Genomic DNA, 17,547 nt, shown 5'->3' with positions numbered 1-17,547 from the left:
AAGATATAAACTTTTTAGCAATCTGAATAAAACTGGGGAAAGGAAGGGCGCAGTAAAATATCGCCCTTCCCCAGTTTCGCAGTCTCATACATATTTTTTGTTAGGGGCTAAGAAACTGGGGGACAACGAGGTTCTACCGAGCCCTTCCCCAGTTTTGCGTCGAGAACAAAAAGTTTATATTTTTCTGACATAGACCTAATATTGTTTTTATACTCCAACATAAATTAATAAATTGATAGCTATTCAAATCGTAACACAAACGACAGACTTATGTTTATCCCTTAATGGACCCCTGATTGTGGAGAAAGTGTGCCATGATGAAATTGACATCGTACACAATATAGCTTTGTTACAATATTTTATATGAAATAAACACAACTTGTTGCAGTATAAAAACATTTTATATTTTTTATGACAATACCTCATATTGTATGTGTAGAAGTACTTAAAGATGACAAAAAATTAAAATGATTAAAATTTTCAGTACTGAAAATTGACTGAAATTTTCAGTACTGAAAAACGGCTGAAATTTTCAGTACTGAAAAATGACTGAAATTTTCAGTACTGAAAAATGACTGAAATTTTCAGTACTGAAAACAACTTTTTCTCAACATTACTTAAAATGATATAAAAATTAATGTACTGAATAGTGTTGTTTCCTAAAAGTACTGTTTATATAGCGGCTTTTAATGTACTGATTAGTAATGTTTCCTAAAAGTACTGTTTATATAGCAGCATTTAATGTACTGATTAGTGTAATTTTCCGAAAGTACTGTTTAAATAGCGGCATTTAATGTACATGTAAACGCTAGTCAAATTGTTGGTAGTGTAGGAAGGTAACTGACAGACATAAGGCAGTAACACATGAACAAGATCAACATGATTGCCATGCTCTAGAGAAATGTACTCTCGCCTTCTATAAATAAGGAATTAAAATGTGAGTTTCAAAGTGTCATTGATGTATAATAGCTATAGAAAAATTATGATAGTGGTCTTATAATTCCAGTAACAATGGTCAGAGTAATTTAGTTAACTTCACATGTTGGCAAACAATCCTCCTTAGTATGAGATGTTTCTGTAAAACAGCATGATGAAGGGAATATGACAACAAATAATCCAACCATGGATGAAAGCTTAATGTCAAAATATTTCGTAGTATTGATGTGTTTGGCTAGTTGGAAACCTATGCATGGGGAACAAAATGCAGCCTTCAAAAAATGTGTATACAATAAGTCAATCTAAATCCTAACATATCTATGAAAGTTGTAAATAATACAACATAAAGATCAAGGAATTTATGCCTTTGCATGAGTTGAAGACAAGTTTCTGCAATATAAGACATTTTTTTATCTAGCGCAATCAATGGAGTATTATTATTTCATTTAGGTTAGTGGTTTTTTTTCATTGTGAACTGTGATATTTCAGAAATTAGTAGCTCAGAAAAGACATTATCAAAGACATTAATTTAAATTCATACCTTTTCAACAGTAGCAAGAGTATGGTTGTCCATTATACAACTACTAGAAACTGTTTGTTTAGTCATCAACTAAAATGAAAAATGTATCTATTAACTTATTATAACTAGATATACCAATCATAACATAAAAGAACAAAAATGTGTCCATAGTACAAGGATGTTCTACTTGCACTTCCATTTTCTCTGTTCTGTGGACAATGAAATTAGGGTCAAAACTCTAATTTGGCATTAAAGGAAGAAAGATTATATTATAGGAAACGTGTACTAAGTTTCGATTTGATTGAACTTCAACTTCATCAAAAACTACCTTGACCAAAAACTTTTACCTGAAGCAAGACAGATGGACAGATAAACATCTGAAAATCATAATGCCCATAAATTGGGCATAAAACAAAACAAAACAAAACAAGTGAGCCAGTTTGATTTCTTCTGACATTGCATGGTATAAAATGTGAAAATTATTGTGATATCCACCTAGTCATTGCTAGTTGATCATGAAATACTTGCACTTATAAAATCATTGCAATACTGTCTGAGTATAATTACATTAGATGTATGTTTCATTATAATACGTTATTCTGATTGGCTAACTGCACATCACATGTTATTCCGTAAGCAATTGCATTAAACAATAAAATTTATCATTCATGATGACACGAGGTCTCACAATAAAGTGCACAGGTGAATTAAATAAAACTTGATAAAATCGTGTTTTTATGATCCTAGCTAAAAATGTAATTATAAGTATTGAATGCTTCTTTTTGTAACTTTAATTTATAGGGCGGTCAACGCTTTTACATTCCAATAAATTTACAAAAAGAAGCATTCAATTCTTAATTACAGTTTTACCTGTGTCAACAACAGCTGACTTTGTAGAAAGTTACCAATACATTCAGCAGATGCAGAATTCCTACTATCTAGTTCAGATATCTTGTGGAGATCTCTGAAAGTTTAAACACGAAATATACTATATAAAACTGATCAATTCAGGCAAAGGAAAGAATATGTTTAAACGTTCAATACAAATAATTTTTGTCATATACTTTCAAGTATCAGGGGAGTATTTGTATTTCTTTCTTCCATATTTCCAGGGTTATTTTAATAAATACAAGGCAGAACAACACATTTTTTCAGTATTTATTATAATAAAGATTTAAAAAAAATATCTATGGACAGACTTTTGATAAGAATAAGATAATCTTTCAGCTGCATTTAGAATGAGAACATGTAGAATAATTCTTATAAAGAATTCTCTGTAAAAAACAAACAATTGACATTAGGCAATATTGCCGATAAATGTACTTTGTTGATTTCTTGTATTTAGATCTTACTTGACTATAACTTGTAACATTTGTTGTGCTGTATTGTTTTCCATAGAGCAAATATTTTCCACCTGTTGTGTGATCTGTTGTATAAAGCTAGACACACTACTGGATGACCCTGGTAAATTATCATCTTTGTCTTCATTTTGATTCTGAAATTATGATACTAACTATTAAGTTTATATTTAATTATGTTTATTAATGTACATAGAAGTTATTTCAGAAACAAATCAAATTTTGGGTTGCATCTTCAAGATCATACAATGCATCTAATTTTGGTCTTTGAATTTAAAGAATATAAATCATCCAGCTGATACCTATCACAAAAAAGTAAAAATGCTAAATCGTAAATCAAAGCACTATCAATACTGTGAGAAAATCAATCTGACATGGTCACAAAAGCAGCATATCCATACATATAAATGATGTCACTTATAACAAGCCCTCATTACCTTTAACACTGGTACCAGATCTGGTAAACTTTCCCTGAGATATGTATAATGCTGCCAAGTGTAGTCCTCAAACATGGTCATCATAGTAGGACAACTAAAGGCAGCATTAAATACCATCAATAACACACTTATGTCTGGGAGATTGTTAAAGTCATAATGATGAATTCTGGACATATGTATGATGACATTTTTAATCTATACTGCAGAGCCTTACTTTATTCTTTTCTTTTATTTATTATCTTCAAATACTTTTTTTCAAAAGTAATGCTTATTTTCTCAACCATTAGTATCATGACAATTGGAGAAATGTAATTCAGTTATAATTGAAAAATAAATGCAATATATGCATAAAACAAAGTTAAGGTTTAAATTCCACACAAAAAAATCCACTATGATTGCTCCAATTATCAAATACTTAAGCCTGAAGAAAATGCTTTTCAGACATAAATTCAGCATGTTCAAAGAGTAAAACAAGCTGTTAAGTTTACAGGTTAAGATAGGTTTATAAGTTAATTTAATAGTAATGAACCTTTCAGGGCTGTTCCATAAAAAAAAAAACCATGGGGCTTGGAGAAGGCAGTTTGAATTTTTTCAATGGATTGGTGGAATTATATACAGTGAAAGTGCAAGAGAATTTCTAAAATTTCCTCTACAGATGAGGGTGGTAAAGGGTTATTTTTGTGCAATATGTTTTGCCATTTTTATTTCACGTGCAGCCGTTAAAAGGTTTGATTCACCGAATTTAGTGAAATGGGTAAAAAGATCCACGTGCAAGACATTTTTAATTGTTCAATCATCGTTGAATGGGAATTTATTTCTTGTTCTTCCGTGAAGATACCCCCCTTTTAGCCTCTCACAGATGGTTCTTCAATTAAAAAAAAAAAGTTTATCCCAGGCTCCATGTATGTTTAAAAACCCATACAAGATAATTGATAACAATTTCAAAGGATACATGCTGGATCATCCATATCTGGTTCTGGTGTATCAAAGTAAGGATGAAGACACAGGAGTGTAGGAACCAGTGGTAAGGTCAAATGTGGATGCTGCTTTCCTAAAAACTTCATACATCTGAAGAAAAAAGAAAAAGAAAATGTCATTCAAATATATTTCTTACAGCTTTAATGTTATAATTCATCTTTTTAACAGGGTCTTTTTTATATATGTGATTAGACTATTTTCTAACTCTATTGTAATGGTTGGTGGGAACAAATGTTTTTGTTTTTCTTTCAATGATTTCCCAAGATTTTATATCGATACTATTGAGTTTTTTACTTTTACCTATTTGTTTCAATGTATTTGAATAATGAGTATACCCAAAAGAGCAACTTTTGTCAAACAAACCTAGAAAATATCTAGATGCACCAGTTTGTGATCTATTTATAAATATTGATTTTGGCAAATTTAGGATGTCACCTTGATGAATTAGATGGCATCTAGACTTAAATACATGTTTTATACATAATGTTGATACATATTATCGAGCCCATGTATTGTCAATTGTTTATTTTAGACTTTTTGTAATTTAAAACAAGAATGTGTCCCCAGTACACAGATGCCCCATTCGCACTATCATTTTCTATTCTCAGTGGTTCGTAAAAATTGGGGAAAATCTCTCCTTTGGCATTAAAATAAGAAAGATCTTATCATAAGGGAACATGTGTACTAAGTTTCAAGTCGATTGGACTTCAAATTCATCAAAACTATATCGACCAAAAACTTCAACCTGATAACCTGAAGCAGGAGGAACAGGTGGACGGACGCACAGACAAACGAACGCACATACCAGAAAACATAATGGCCATAAATGGGGTATAAAAACCCCATAATAATAGAAATTTTAGTATGTTATAAATCAAATAATAGAATTTGAATCAAATTATTGAACATGAGTTTGAGTCAAATTTATGAAATAGAGTTTTGACAGCTAATGCCCCTTTAACAAGAAAACATTATAGGCAGGATAAAATTATTATCACTGTTTTTTGTGTTTGTCATATAATCTACTTTTACAGTTAGTATTTTAATAAATAAAAAAAATAATTGCACAGAAACCTACTTCCAAACAGATCTTTTATCTTGTGGATATCTCCTAAGGTTATCTAGTAGGCCTACGATACAAGCATTCAAGCTTTCCTTTGTTGACACTCTTACATCACATAACATGTCTCGTAAAGCCTCTCTTGTAGTAGTGGAGAAATCCTGTCACAAAATAAAACAACATTTGTGTTAAAAAGGGTAACGTTGAATCCTAAAAAAATATTTCTTGCAAGTCAGGACCTCTTCGGTAGTTTTTTTTTTTTGCTGATCTTAACAAATTTGGTCAATGATAGGAGATATCTAAAAAAAATTATTCAATTTATTCAAACCTGTCTTAGACTTATAGTGATTTTGAGCTTGACTAGTTTATGCAATTGGCTCTAGATATATATTGACCCATAGATATTTTTTTTTGTGATGTATTTTATTGTGCATTGTTCAGTTAATACCAATTAAGTTATTTGTCCGCATAATATGATAAATATTTTCTATACAGTCTATACATTCTACCCGATAGTACTCCTGGGGAAAGTTAATATTCCTTCCTCATTTGTTTGGCAAATCAGACCAAACTGTAATACTCAAAGTATGATTTCCAACTGTTTTTCACTTTTATAATGTAACATATCCAGAAATCAACGCCACTTTGCTCATTTGAATGGTATACTAATAAAATCGGATACGGGTCACGGAAATTATATTGAAATAATAGGGATTTTTTAAAAAATATCTATTTTAATTTCAGTGATAGACAGGTTGCCAGGGCAGAAAATAAATATACACAACAATATACACCATTTAAACGAAACATAATGACTGTCGTTGCAAAAATCAAGGTTCCTGAGCTATTTTGAAAATCGAAGCGAGAGGCTTTTAACATTGCAGTATAAAATACAGGCTAAAATGGCTGAAATGTCAAATTTGCTAACTTCGTGGTGAAAATTGACTGAGAAGGTCATTAGAAAAACAAGTTGCCGGGCTGAAACTTGAAACTTGGATGTCCAAAGAATAAGCAAGTGCAAACCTTGTATGTGTAGTCGTTGAACTCTAGGTTCCCACGTAAAGTTAAAATGCCAATATTTTGAGAAGAATAAACTCACGAGAACATAAAAATTCACTTAATTTGCGTTCATTGTTTTGATTTTGACCGCCTGACAACTTTACGGATATATCAGAATGATTATAATCAAGGACTCAGTGACGGACAACTTATAATATCCGTGTTTTAAAGATTTTAACGATATCAAGCCAGTTTAGTTCAAACTATAATCACGTGGTACAATTCTCATTTACATATTATGAATATTAATTAGCAAAAGCACTACTAATTTCTGGCTATGATACGTCTTTCAGTTTTTACCTGTAATACTCCAAGTATGATTTCCAACTGATCTTAAAGTTTTTACCTGTAAAACTCCAAGTATGATTTCCAACTGATCTTCACTTTTTTAATGTTTTACGTCTTTCAGTTTTTACCTGTAACACTCCAAGTATTATTTCCAGCTGATCTTAAAGTTTTTACCTGTAAAACTCCAAGTATGATTTCCAACTGATCTTCACGTAAAGTCACATGATTGCTAAGTTTCCTCAGACTGTTGATGGCATTGAGTCGCACACTTTCTATCTCATCATTAAACATATCTATAATACTGTCCTGAGATAAAATAGCAAACTCCTGAGACTGGGCTGCTAACTCACAAAGGGAATCTAATGCTGCATTCCTGACCTCTACAACATGACAATATTAAATGTGTAATGGACCACAGAGGTATATCAACATTAATGGATGATTGACTTCCCCTGTACATTGGTTTGCTTAACCCCAGTACCACAAGCATGTACAAAGGAAGACTTGACCATATACCTGGTTCACAATTTTTTTTAAACCTATGTTGACCATTGTGTAAAACGGGTAAAAACTGTTTTGGTTAAAAATATTTTTTTATTAATATGGACAGTTTAATATATAGTAGATAAAAAATTGTGCTTTGATCAGTAACTATCTTTACAAATAACATTTATAAGTAAAACATTTAATTTATTGCAAAGTGAAAAGACAAACAAACAATCAAACCATTTCCTGTCAAATGATGTACTGTTTAGGGAAGACATCAAAAGTTCAATGCAGGATACAAAACCTAATTCAGATAGTTTTTTAATGACCCCCTACCCCCCTCTTAACTTAACTCGGTAAAAATTAATTAACCCAAATGGATATATGTAAAATCGATGTAGGATAAACAAAACTTGCAGCAAGTTGAACCCCCCACCCCCAAACTATTTGAATTAAGTTTTCCATCCTTCATTGATCTTTTGATGTCGTCCCTTACATGATGATTGTATACTGCAAAACCATGTTATATTTCCAAAATTATTCCATGTTATATTTGTGTGACCATAAAGATGCCATACAACTCAACTTTTCAAAAGTTACAAAAATTTATCAAAATTCTCACAAATAACTTAATCTACTCTTTCTCCACAGTACTTCAAATATGAAGGTGATTATGAATGAATAGTCATTTAACCATAGCAAGAGAGGCTACAGATACCAAAGGCACATTTAATAAAACAAATAATTACCCAGAAATTCATCCTCTGTCCCATGTACAAATGCTCCACAAGCTCCCATGTTCATCAACGTAACAGATTCTGGGGCTACTTCATCTTTAGGAGCATCATCAGCCCATTTCTGTCCTGAGGACCATTCTCCAGAGGCATAGTGGTCCTTTGCTCTCTCATGGGCACTCTTCTTTTGCTAATAAATATAAAGTATAAATATATGTTTAAGGACAGACATAATTACCTAACTGCCACATAAAACATATACATGCTTCTGTTGAACCTATTATTTTTGTTTACATTTTCATGATTTGTTGCTTAAAATGTTTCTTCTCAATAAACTGTGTTGATATGGAAATGGATGACTGAGTATATATAAAATACACCTGGTCAGGTTTATGCGTCTATTTCAAGTCAGTGGTGTTTGTTAACCTTTCTCTTTTTTTCTGGTTTGTGTGCTGATGTTAGATCTTTAGTTATAGGCATTGGGTTTTCTTAAATTTGTCGAAAGATGATCTAAATCTTTCAATAAAGTGTGGGCACTTTTTATGACTAAAGTATGGATGGTCAGGATATATTTGTTTATGATTTCATGTAATTCAGTTACAATTTGAATACTCAGATATAGTTTAAGACTATTCTAAAGATCTATGCCATATTCATTTCAAACTTCTGTATACTGTAGTATGAAAAATTCAATTTACCAGGTAATGTATTTTGGAATACATTTGTATCATCAATTGAATGAACCATCAAATTTTCTCATGGTTTGAATTTAAAAACATCATCAAATGTAGAATAAGTTGAGGTCAATATTTACCAATCATTATTTGTCACTATCAAAATACTTCACCTACCCTCATGTTTGACATAAGTTTCTTGTCCAGAGTCTGTTCTAAAAACTTGGGACTGACTTGATGTAAAGATCCCTGAAAAATCAATTATACTTGTTATTCTATTCTCATAGGTATATAGGCATATTACCAAATACTGGATTGTAAAACAGTACAGAGAAACAAAGAAATGTATGCTTCATTAAATAAATATTCTGAGTCCAACATTTTTGGGGATGCTATGTATATAACATAACTACTTTCATTTAAATTTAGAACATACACATTAAGGATGTATTCATCTGACTTTCTAGTCTCATTCAGTCTCGGTGAAATCTCGTTCTTGAATAATTTTCAAAACATGTGATAAAAGTGGAAAATATCAATTAATTTTAAAAATATTATAATCAGACATAACTCTGTGAAAAAATTGTGTATTTACAATGAATGGTTTTTGAGTAATCCAGTTTTCAAATTTTACGATCAATCAAGTCAGTATTTTAAGCCAAAATATTGAGAAAATGGGTTAGGGATACAAAAAATGATTTCACAAGAATCATGTACATCCCATATCATTTTGGTCTTTTCAAATTTCTTAGATATGTATTTTTTCAAACATTTATAACAAAAAAAGTTGAAATAATATGCATTTTATTCATAAAACTGAGAAAAATCACAAAAATACAAAATTGACAGCATGGTAAATTTTACACAAAAAAGCGTCAAAATATGATAAAACTTTCTTATATTAACACCTACCTATAGTTCTTTTAAGTAAAATTTATTTAGATTGGTCCACTTTATCTTCATAGAAAGCATGAAAAAAAGTTTAATTGTGGAACTGTGTTTTTTTTCACGATCATAGCCCAAAAATAAGTAAAAATCGATGAAAAATGGGAAAATCACCAAAATTGGGCATTTCCAAAGGGCCGTAGCAAAAAAAGAAGTGCACCACCATATGATTTTTTCTTCACCAATTATTTTGATACAGGCTTCTTAACCCAAAAATCAGGTTAAGAAAAAAAGTTTAATTCTAGAAATGTTTGGCCCCTCAGAGGTGTACATCCTTAAAGGGAGATAAGCATTAAAGTTTGATAAACCTGGTCTTTGGGAAAAAGTGAATCCTAATCTAGATCTGTGTTGAGAAGTTTGTGTGCGATGAAGTTGATTTTTTATATTTCTAATGTGAAGTTTATTAAAGAGCTTTACTAACCAGTAAAGTTGCAGCTTCCACTCTGACTTTCATTGATATATCGTTCATCATATTACAGATCTTAGCAAAACCATCGTCAACAAGTCTGATTTCATCATCAGATTCTGGAACTGGCACCTTACTAAAATATAAAGTTAACACTCTAAATTATGTTCGCTATGCATAAATGTTTCAAATATCACACCAAATGAAATCAAAGCATGTCTAGCAGTAAATAAAATATAATCAAAACATCATTCTTGAAAGTTATGCTTGTACACATGGACATCACGTGTGTATTTAATATGTATTGCTTGAATTGGACATATATATAGAATAAAAAAAACTCACTGTACATGTATGTTGTTAGTGCTATCGAAAGTTCAGACAAAGCTTAGAAAATATTGTTCAGATTGCATTTTTTTTTAGATGTTTCAGGAGATTCAACTATTTTATAACTTCTATCACATTACCGGGGTAAGTTTTAAAAAGATGACATTCTGAAATGCCTTAAATAAATCCTGATCACCTTTCTGGATAGAGATGACACAAAATCCACATAAGTTTGACAGCAGCTGTTCTCACATCCTCATAATCATCTGTTAAAGCCTTACATGCACGATCATATACTGATAAATCTATAGACTGGCCTCTCTGGTGTAACTGTTGCTAGAAATAGGCAAAAAAGTCAGTGTTAAACTTTTATAGGTAGGTTGATATAATATTGATATAAATACAAATACAATTCTTTGTAAAATACTCAATAAAATTCAATTCTTTGTAAAATACTCAATAAAATTCAATTTCAAATAAAAGTTATGTTTTTCTTAATCATCTTTGTGGATTAAGGACTGTAGAAATGCTTCAACATGTTCAGATTGGTAATATTTTAGGTTAAATTATAAAATCAAACACTATGAATGAACTAGACAAAATAAATACATTTAAAGTTGAAATAATGTTGATATATGCACATGTACATGAAAAGGAAAAAAAACAGATATTATTTTTTTGTGGAAACATTGACAGCAGCCCCCAAAAAAAAGGCAAAGGTGGTTTATAAGCATCTTTATTCACAGGAAATGCCTACAACTATTGTATTTCACTTTAGAAAGCCATAGGAATAGTTTGTGTTATTTTTTTCTTTATTAGTCAAGGTAAAGACACTGAGCCATCTGAGGTAAACAAACTTTAATGAATTGTATTCCCATTTTATTTTCATAGATTAGTTGTCTTCGTCTTCTTTTAATTAGATATGGTAAAACAAATAGGCTAAATTGATTTACCTCATTGAAGAACATTTTTATTTTAGGTTTTTGAAATAAAAAAGTATCATATTTAACATGGTTAATATATACCACAGCTCTGAAGGCACTAGACCTAACTCTGGGGTCCTGGTCTTGTGTAAATGATATCAATAGAGTCTGTACAGATACACTTTCCTCTGATTGGTCAGTATCTTTAGAAATGGTATCCTGGGATCCAACAGCACCAATCAAATTTAAACAGCTGGATCTTACTACATGTTGTGTATGTTTCGAGTGCTGAAACAAAAACACCCTTTTGCTGTTATTATATAAATTATAATCATCAGCGCTTATTACAAAACTCATTTTAAGTTTGATGATGTATTGTATTGTATTGGACGAGTTGCAATTGTAGTTTTGTAAACCAATTGATGTTTTTTTGGACTTAATTTGTTTCTTTTCTGAAAGCATGTAAGCATGGATAGAAAATGGTTATATCATTATGTGCTGAATCTTTTGATGAATATTACATATACATGTAGTTTAATTGTATGTAAACTTTTGTTAGATTTGTTGACATAATAGGACTATTTGTCTTTCAACTGAAAATAGTGAATTTTTGTATCAAAGGATGAATAGACCTTACATGTTGCCATTTTGGACAGATTCATGGTGAATAGACATTATAGTGGAGCATGTGTTTGACATGGAGACACCTTATCTATCTAATGACAATTTATATATACAGAATAGTACAAGTAAATGCCATTTACACATTTAACATTTATGTATTTAAAACAGAAATCCCACTGCAAATGTTTGCACCTGTCCTAAGTCATTGTTAGTCAGGAATCTGATTGTACAGTAGTTGTCGTTTGTTTTATGTAATTTATATGTGTTTCTCGTTTCTCTTTTTTTTATATAGATTAGACGGTTGGTTTTCCTCTTTGAATGGTTTTACACTAGTAATTTTGGGGCGCTTTATAGCTTGTTGTTCGGTGTGAGCCAAGGCTCTGTGTTGAAGGCTGTACATTGACCTATAATGGTTTACTTTTTAAATTGTTATTTGGATGGACATATGGAGAGTTGTCTCATTGGCACTCACACTACATCTTCCTATATCTATCTACATTTACCATAATATATAAGTCAATATCTAAAATTGAATTATTTGCCTTTGAACTGTTTAATTAAAAGACTGTATATGTACAGACATACCTCCGTAGCAAGCTGTACTATCTTAAGATGTAAATCTCTATTGTCAGGGGCAGATAATCCAACTGTCTGTAAACTTTGCATCAACTGTCCAATAACCTTATGGGATTCTAAAATTACAACAGAGCTCACTGTACATGTACAGTATATAAAACATTACATATATCAATACATACATGACATATATCAAATCTAATCTTAAAATGAATGCTGGTTTCAGAGGGTGATTCAATCTAAAAATAACATGTATTATACATGTTATATATCATATGTAAATCAGAGTAGTACACCTTATACACCACTGTGACTTTGGTTGCAGGGAAGAACCTACATATCCCCACTACTGCAGAATTTATCTTTTACTTACTTTCTGTTTTGAGGAGTGATATTATCTCCTCCACTATAGAATCTGCTGCACATTGTGGATGTTTAGACAACAATCCAAGGATATGTGCAATCTTCCATCTAACAACTGATTCCTTTTCTCTGTGATAATGGTCTACTAACTGTCTAACAATATTGACAACATTTTCTCCAATCTGAGACAACTGACGTTCTAAGTGTATAAGACTACTGACTGCTTCCTGTGTGCTGGTCCCGACAGTAAGATCAAGGTGGACTTCTGGCAGTAAAGGTTTCTGGACTAACTTTAACTTTTTAATAGGCCTAGGTTCCTCCTTTATGTGACACAATAATAAAATAGATTATTATTATTTTATTATTTTATTATTTATTATTATTTAAAAGAAAAGATAAAAACACATAAATAAATGAATAAACAAATTGATTGATCATGTTGACAATGGTTGATGGAATTAGGTGATCTAAATTTTAATATTCCATTTGATAAAGAATCGTTTTTTTTCCTTGTCTCAACATGACAGGGACATTGACATGATTGACATGAAAATCAGGTTAGAAAGGAAAATTTTCATTATTCTGATTAACCATTATACATGTAGCCCCCTTATAATATTAAACACTGTGCTTGTTGTATTCTTGTACAGTTTGTCTTAATAATTTTTTAAATTTTTTTTATAACATTGTCTTAATCATATTGAATCACTTGTAATCATTGTATGTAATTAATGTTGATTGTTCTGCTCCTTGTGCATATTGTGGGCGCTTTGATAATTAGCAATAAAATACATTTGATTTTGAATTTGAATTTGTAGCAGGTTTAAATTACATGACACAGTAGCCAATTTGACTATCTGAATTGACAGGTTAAAAAGTGGTAAGTTAAACTAAATAATGATTATAGCGTAAACTCATATACCATGTACATTATCTTTAATGGCCTTTGATAGTCTTGTATGTTTTTTTCAAATTTGATTCATGTAAACATATTTTCAAACATCCGTGTACTTTAAATTTCTAGGAGGTGAAATTCTCAGAAATTTACCTCAAACTCTATGGGAAAATACAATTTTAAATTACAATTTAAACCATTACAATGTAAACCAAATGGTAAAAGATATCACAAAGATTTTTAAAAGACATATCTTATATGATAAGGAGATTTGAACAAACAATATCAAATTTAATTTAAATGATTCAACAAAAAATAAATTGAGTTTAAAGTTTGTGTACCTACAAATGTATCTATATGGTAAAACATGAGGAATTGCCGCTGCTTCAACTCCAGTATTCAAAAAGATAAACACAATCTAATTATCTGATTGGTCAATCTTCAGCTGTGATGCAAGAATGAAATTATGTTTATGTTTCAGTTCAGTAGGACATCCATTGTCATTGAATTTGTACACATTTGTGTTAAGGGGCCAGCAGAAGTCCTCCTTGAGGGGCAGGTGCAGGATTTCTGGTTGTGTTGCTTACCCATGGTGGCGTTGGGTTGTTTTCTGCTCTTTGGTGGGATTGTTGACTCTTTGACACATTGCCCTTGCACCTCAACCAAGCATGTCAAATGGAATATATAATCATGTAATTTGAAGCGACCGTCATGACCATATACTCACTTAAGGAGGCTCGCGGGTATAAAATTTTCAGAAAAAAATCAAACGTTTATTTGTCATTACAAATTTTATTAATTACCTTAAGAAATTGTTACTTTATCATATGGTACAAAAATTATTCCAAAAAATCAATACGTGTTGGCCCCAGGTGACTTTTAAAATGTAGATATCATTGAAAAAGCTCCAAATTATCTCCCTTTGGTGCAAAAATGCCATTTTTTGGCATTAAAATTTTAATATCTTTTTTAACTCATCGGTGACCTATATTTTTATTGTTATTTTCGAAAAAGCTGTACATAAACTAAATGATTGTAAAATTTTAGCCATTTCTGTAATTTAGTTGTTTTTTAATTTCTATATGACCGCTTTTTCTCCTATTAGTTCAACAGAAAAAAAGGACATTAGCAAAAATGCATGCTCTTTTCGAAGGCAGATTGTGAGCGTTAATGAACGGTGACCCCATTTTTTTATTTCATTTTTCTATTCGGTATAAGACAAAGTTAATTTATACAAAAATATAGCAAAATCTTATATTAAATTAAAAAATTGATTTAGACCCGCGAGCCCCCTTAAATGATGGCAATAAAAGTCATTATTTTGGTTTGATGAAATGAACAGACTTATTAGACTTTTGATTTTAGTTGTGTATATCTGTACATTGCTAATTCCACTTGGCTTTTACCTGACAGGAAAGAGCACCCTTTAAGTTTAAAGGCTAAAGCTGTTCAGACTGACTTGACACACTTTATTTCTTCTTCCAACTAGTTGCAATGAATAGCAGTTACAAATTGATCAGTTTATATTGTGTGGTTTAATCTATCTAGTGATTTCGAATATATCTTTAATACCTTGCCACGCAATTACACATTTTACACATACCCCTTTCCCACGCGATTACACATTTTTACACATACCCCTTTGCCCCGCAATTACACATTTCTACACATCACAGTAAAATCGGTATTACTCTAATTTAAAGGCGAAAATAATGAAATTGTAAAAAGAAACGAGTTGCTGAAAACTTCCCCATTGTTTTTAATAAAATTTTATGATCGAATAACGTTCAGTGTACGATATTTTTGGAGCAGACGACAGCTGTAGCAGATATTTCGGAAACAAAATGTCCGCCGTTTTTCACTGACGCTGACATGTCTGAGCAAAACAGCTTATACTCTGATGAGGGCAGTGACGACAATGAATTATCAAGTGGGGATGAATGGCTGGAGAATTATAATGCTGAAGTCGATCATGGTTCCCCTGACAATACACCCGTGGTATCAGTAAAGAGGCCAATGACGAGGACGATGCAGCTCCCGAAAATGCAGAACTTGTTTGGAGAGAAACATACGAAGAACTTGACATAGACCCCTTTATTCAGATCACTGGTCCATCACACAATCTGAACCCTAATGCCAGTGAGCTTGAGTATTTCAAGCTTTTCTTCGACGATAATATGCTTGAGAAAATTGTGAGCCAAACAAATCAATATGCAGCTCAAAATGGCCCCGACCCACTCTGGAGTGATACCATCCGGGATGAGATTTCGGCTTTTATAGGTGCTTTTTTCATAAGTTAATATTATTCAAAATAATTAAAACTATGTTCCACACCTTTCAGAGTTAAAATTTACCAGAAAATCCTGTTTGCCAGATATATATCTGGTTAAATATTTGCACATACTATGTACATAAAAACACAGGCAAAAATTCAAAATTCACTTCAATTTGCCATCATAAACCTTTGCAAAGTTGAATAGACTTACCATAAACAAAGAAGAACATATACATTCCAAAGATAATAAACTAGCGAAATATAAAAATCATTTACATGCGGTTTTTAATGCAATTACACTAAAACAAAACGTCAACATGTACACGTTAGAAAAACAAAACAAAAATGTCAAGGACGTAAAATGACGTCAAAAAAATGTGTGTCACATGACGGGCACCTGTCAATACCAAAACAAAATTCCTAAAATAAGAAAGGTCACATAGTGCGCATTTTGTTTTAACTGTACATTGTTGTACATTGTTGTCACGGTAAATAAAGATCTGAAAAATTCTGAAAAGAAAAGTAAATGCTGTATTATTAATACGCAACATGTACTTTATTTGGTAATTTATGTTGAAACTGGAATTAGTATTTCACGTATATTTTTTCAGGGATGCAGATATTAATGGGAATAAACCAGCTTCCTGATTATTCCTTTTACTGGTCCAATAATAAGTATTTGGGGAATCAGGGGTTTAAAGAAGTCATGTCAGTAAAACGGTATGAAAAGCTCAACCAATATATCCATTGTAATGATATAGAAACTGATGTCCCTTTAGACCAACCTGGGCACGATAAGCTCCGCAAGATACGCCCTCTTATTGATTCATCTCTCCAAAACTTCGCAGCACGATACAACCCAATTACGTGCAAAATATTCAATTGGTAGGCCATCTAAAAAATGGTGTAAATATTTAATGAATTTCATAATAGATCTTTGTATTGTGAACTCATTTATTGTAAAGGCAGAAACAGAGGTTCCGCAAGTAGCCCGTACTAAAAAGAGGTATAGGCAATTGGACTTCAGGATAAATTAAATTATTTGTCAACACAACTTATAGGGAATTTCGCACGATTGAGGACACCAGCACCACCAATGAGACCGCGAGCAACACACGCTCATTTGAAATTGGGCCGCAAACGTTCCACATGCAAACTTTGCACAAAAACAGGAGAGAAGAAGCGTAAAACAACACAATAAAAAAATAACTGATACAAATTAGATTTTGACATTTTCTCTTATTGTTTACATGGGTAATTTTTACAGATACACACATTGTAAAGTTTTACCTCTGACGATTTGTTAGATTAGTACAACGGATATTACTATAACAGATGTAAGGAAAAATAAAAACAATAACCTGGATAACTTGGCTAAATTCGGCAACAGCCCTTTTCTTCAACAAAGCTGCCATTCGGAAGTGGTGGGAAAATAATAATTATCAACAAGTACGGTAAGAACTCAAATTTCCGTATTTAAATTTTATTTTTTTTAAAAAGTGCCTGATATTCGAATTGATTAATAAAATATAATTTATGTATCCAAAATCAAGTTATTGATCATAAAAAAACAAACAACAAACTTTTTTCTTCAACAGTTATGTACTGCTGAGTTCCCGAGACCAAAAATCTTAAAGTAACTTGTGATCTTTTAGATTTGAGACAGACTAAACCTGGCAGCAC

The 17,547-nt window shown here is 31.5% G+C and overlaps 1 protein-coding gene across 1 annotated transcript in view; it reads right to left on the bottom strand.

The window, feature by feature from the left end:
- Nucleotides 1-17,285, bottom strand: part of LOC134712746 (integrator complex subunit 4-like) — a 39,620-nt gene extending 22,335 nt beyond the window's left edge. The window contains exons 1-15 of the mRNA XM_063574595.1: nucleotides 17,226-17,285; nucleotides 12,705-13,014; nucleotides 12,341-12,447; nucleotides 11,234-11,419; nucleotides 10,405-10,544; nucleotides 9,897-10,017; nucleotides 8,708-8,779; nucleotides 7,872-8,046; nucleotides 6,811-7,016; nucleotides 5,308-5,450; nucleotides 4,204-4,319; nucleotides 3,252-3,385; nucleotides 2,809-2,951; nucleotides 2,327-2,420; nucleotides 1,478-1,546 (exon numbers count right to left, since the gene is read on the bottom strand). Coding sequence (XP_063430665.1) covers nucleotides 1,478-1,546; nucleotides 2,327-2,420; nucleotides 2,809-2,951; nucleotides 3,252-3,385; nucleotides 4,204-4,319; nucleotides 5,308-5,450; nucleotides 6,811-7,016; nucleotides 7,872-8,046; nucleotides 8,708-8,779; nucleotides 9,897-10,017; nucleotides 10,405-10,544; nucleotides 11,234-11,419; nucleotides 12,341-12,447; nucleotides 12,705-13,014; nucleotides 17,226-17,279 — 2,070 coding nt within the window. The 5' untranslated portion in view covers nucleotides 17,280-17,285. The remainder of the gene's footprint in view (nucleotides 1-1,477; nucleotides 1,547-2,326; nucleotides 2,421-2,808; nucleotides 2,952-3,251; nucleotides 3,386-4,203; nucleotides 4,320-5,307; nucleotides 5,451-6,810; nucleotides 7,017-7,871; nucleotides 8,047-8,707; nucleotides 8,780-9,896; nucleotides 10,018-10,404; nucleotides 10,545-11,233; nucleotides 11,420-12,340; nucleotides 12,448-12,704; nucleotides 13,015-17,225) is intronic.
- Between the last annotated feature and the right edge of the window lie 262 nt (nucleotides 17,286-17,547).

The sequence above is a fragment of the Mytilus trossulus genome, chromosome 3 (assembly GCF_036588685.1).
Source record: "Mytilus trossulus isolate FHL-02 chromosome 3, PNRI_Mtr1.1.1.hap1, whole genome shotgun sequence".
Taxonomy (NCBI): domain Eukaryota; kingdom Metazoa; phylum Mollusca; class Bivalvia; order Mytilida; family Mytilidae; genus Mytilus; species Mytilus trossulus.
The sequence above is the reverse complement of the archived record's forward strand: the minus strand, read 5'-3'. Positions and strand labels throughout refer to the sequence as shown.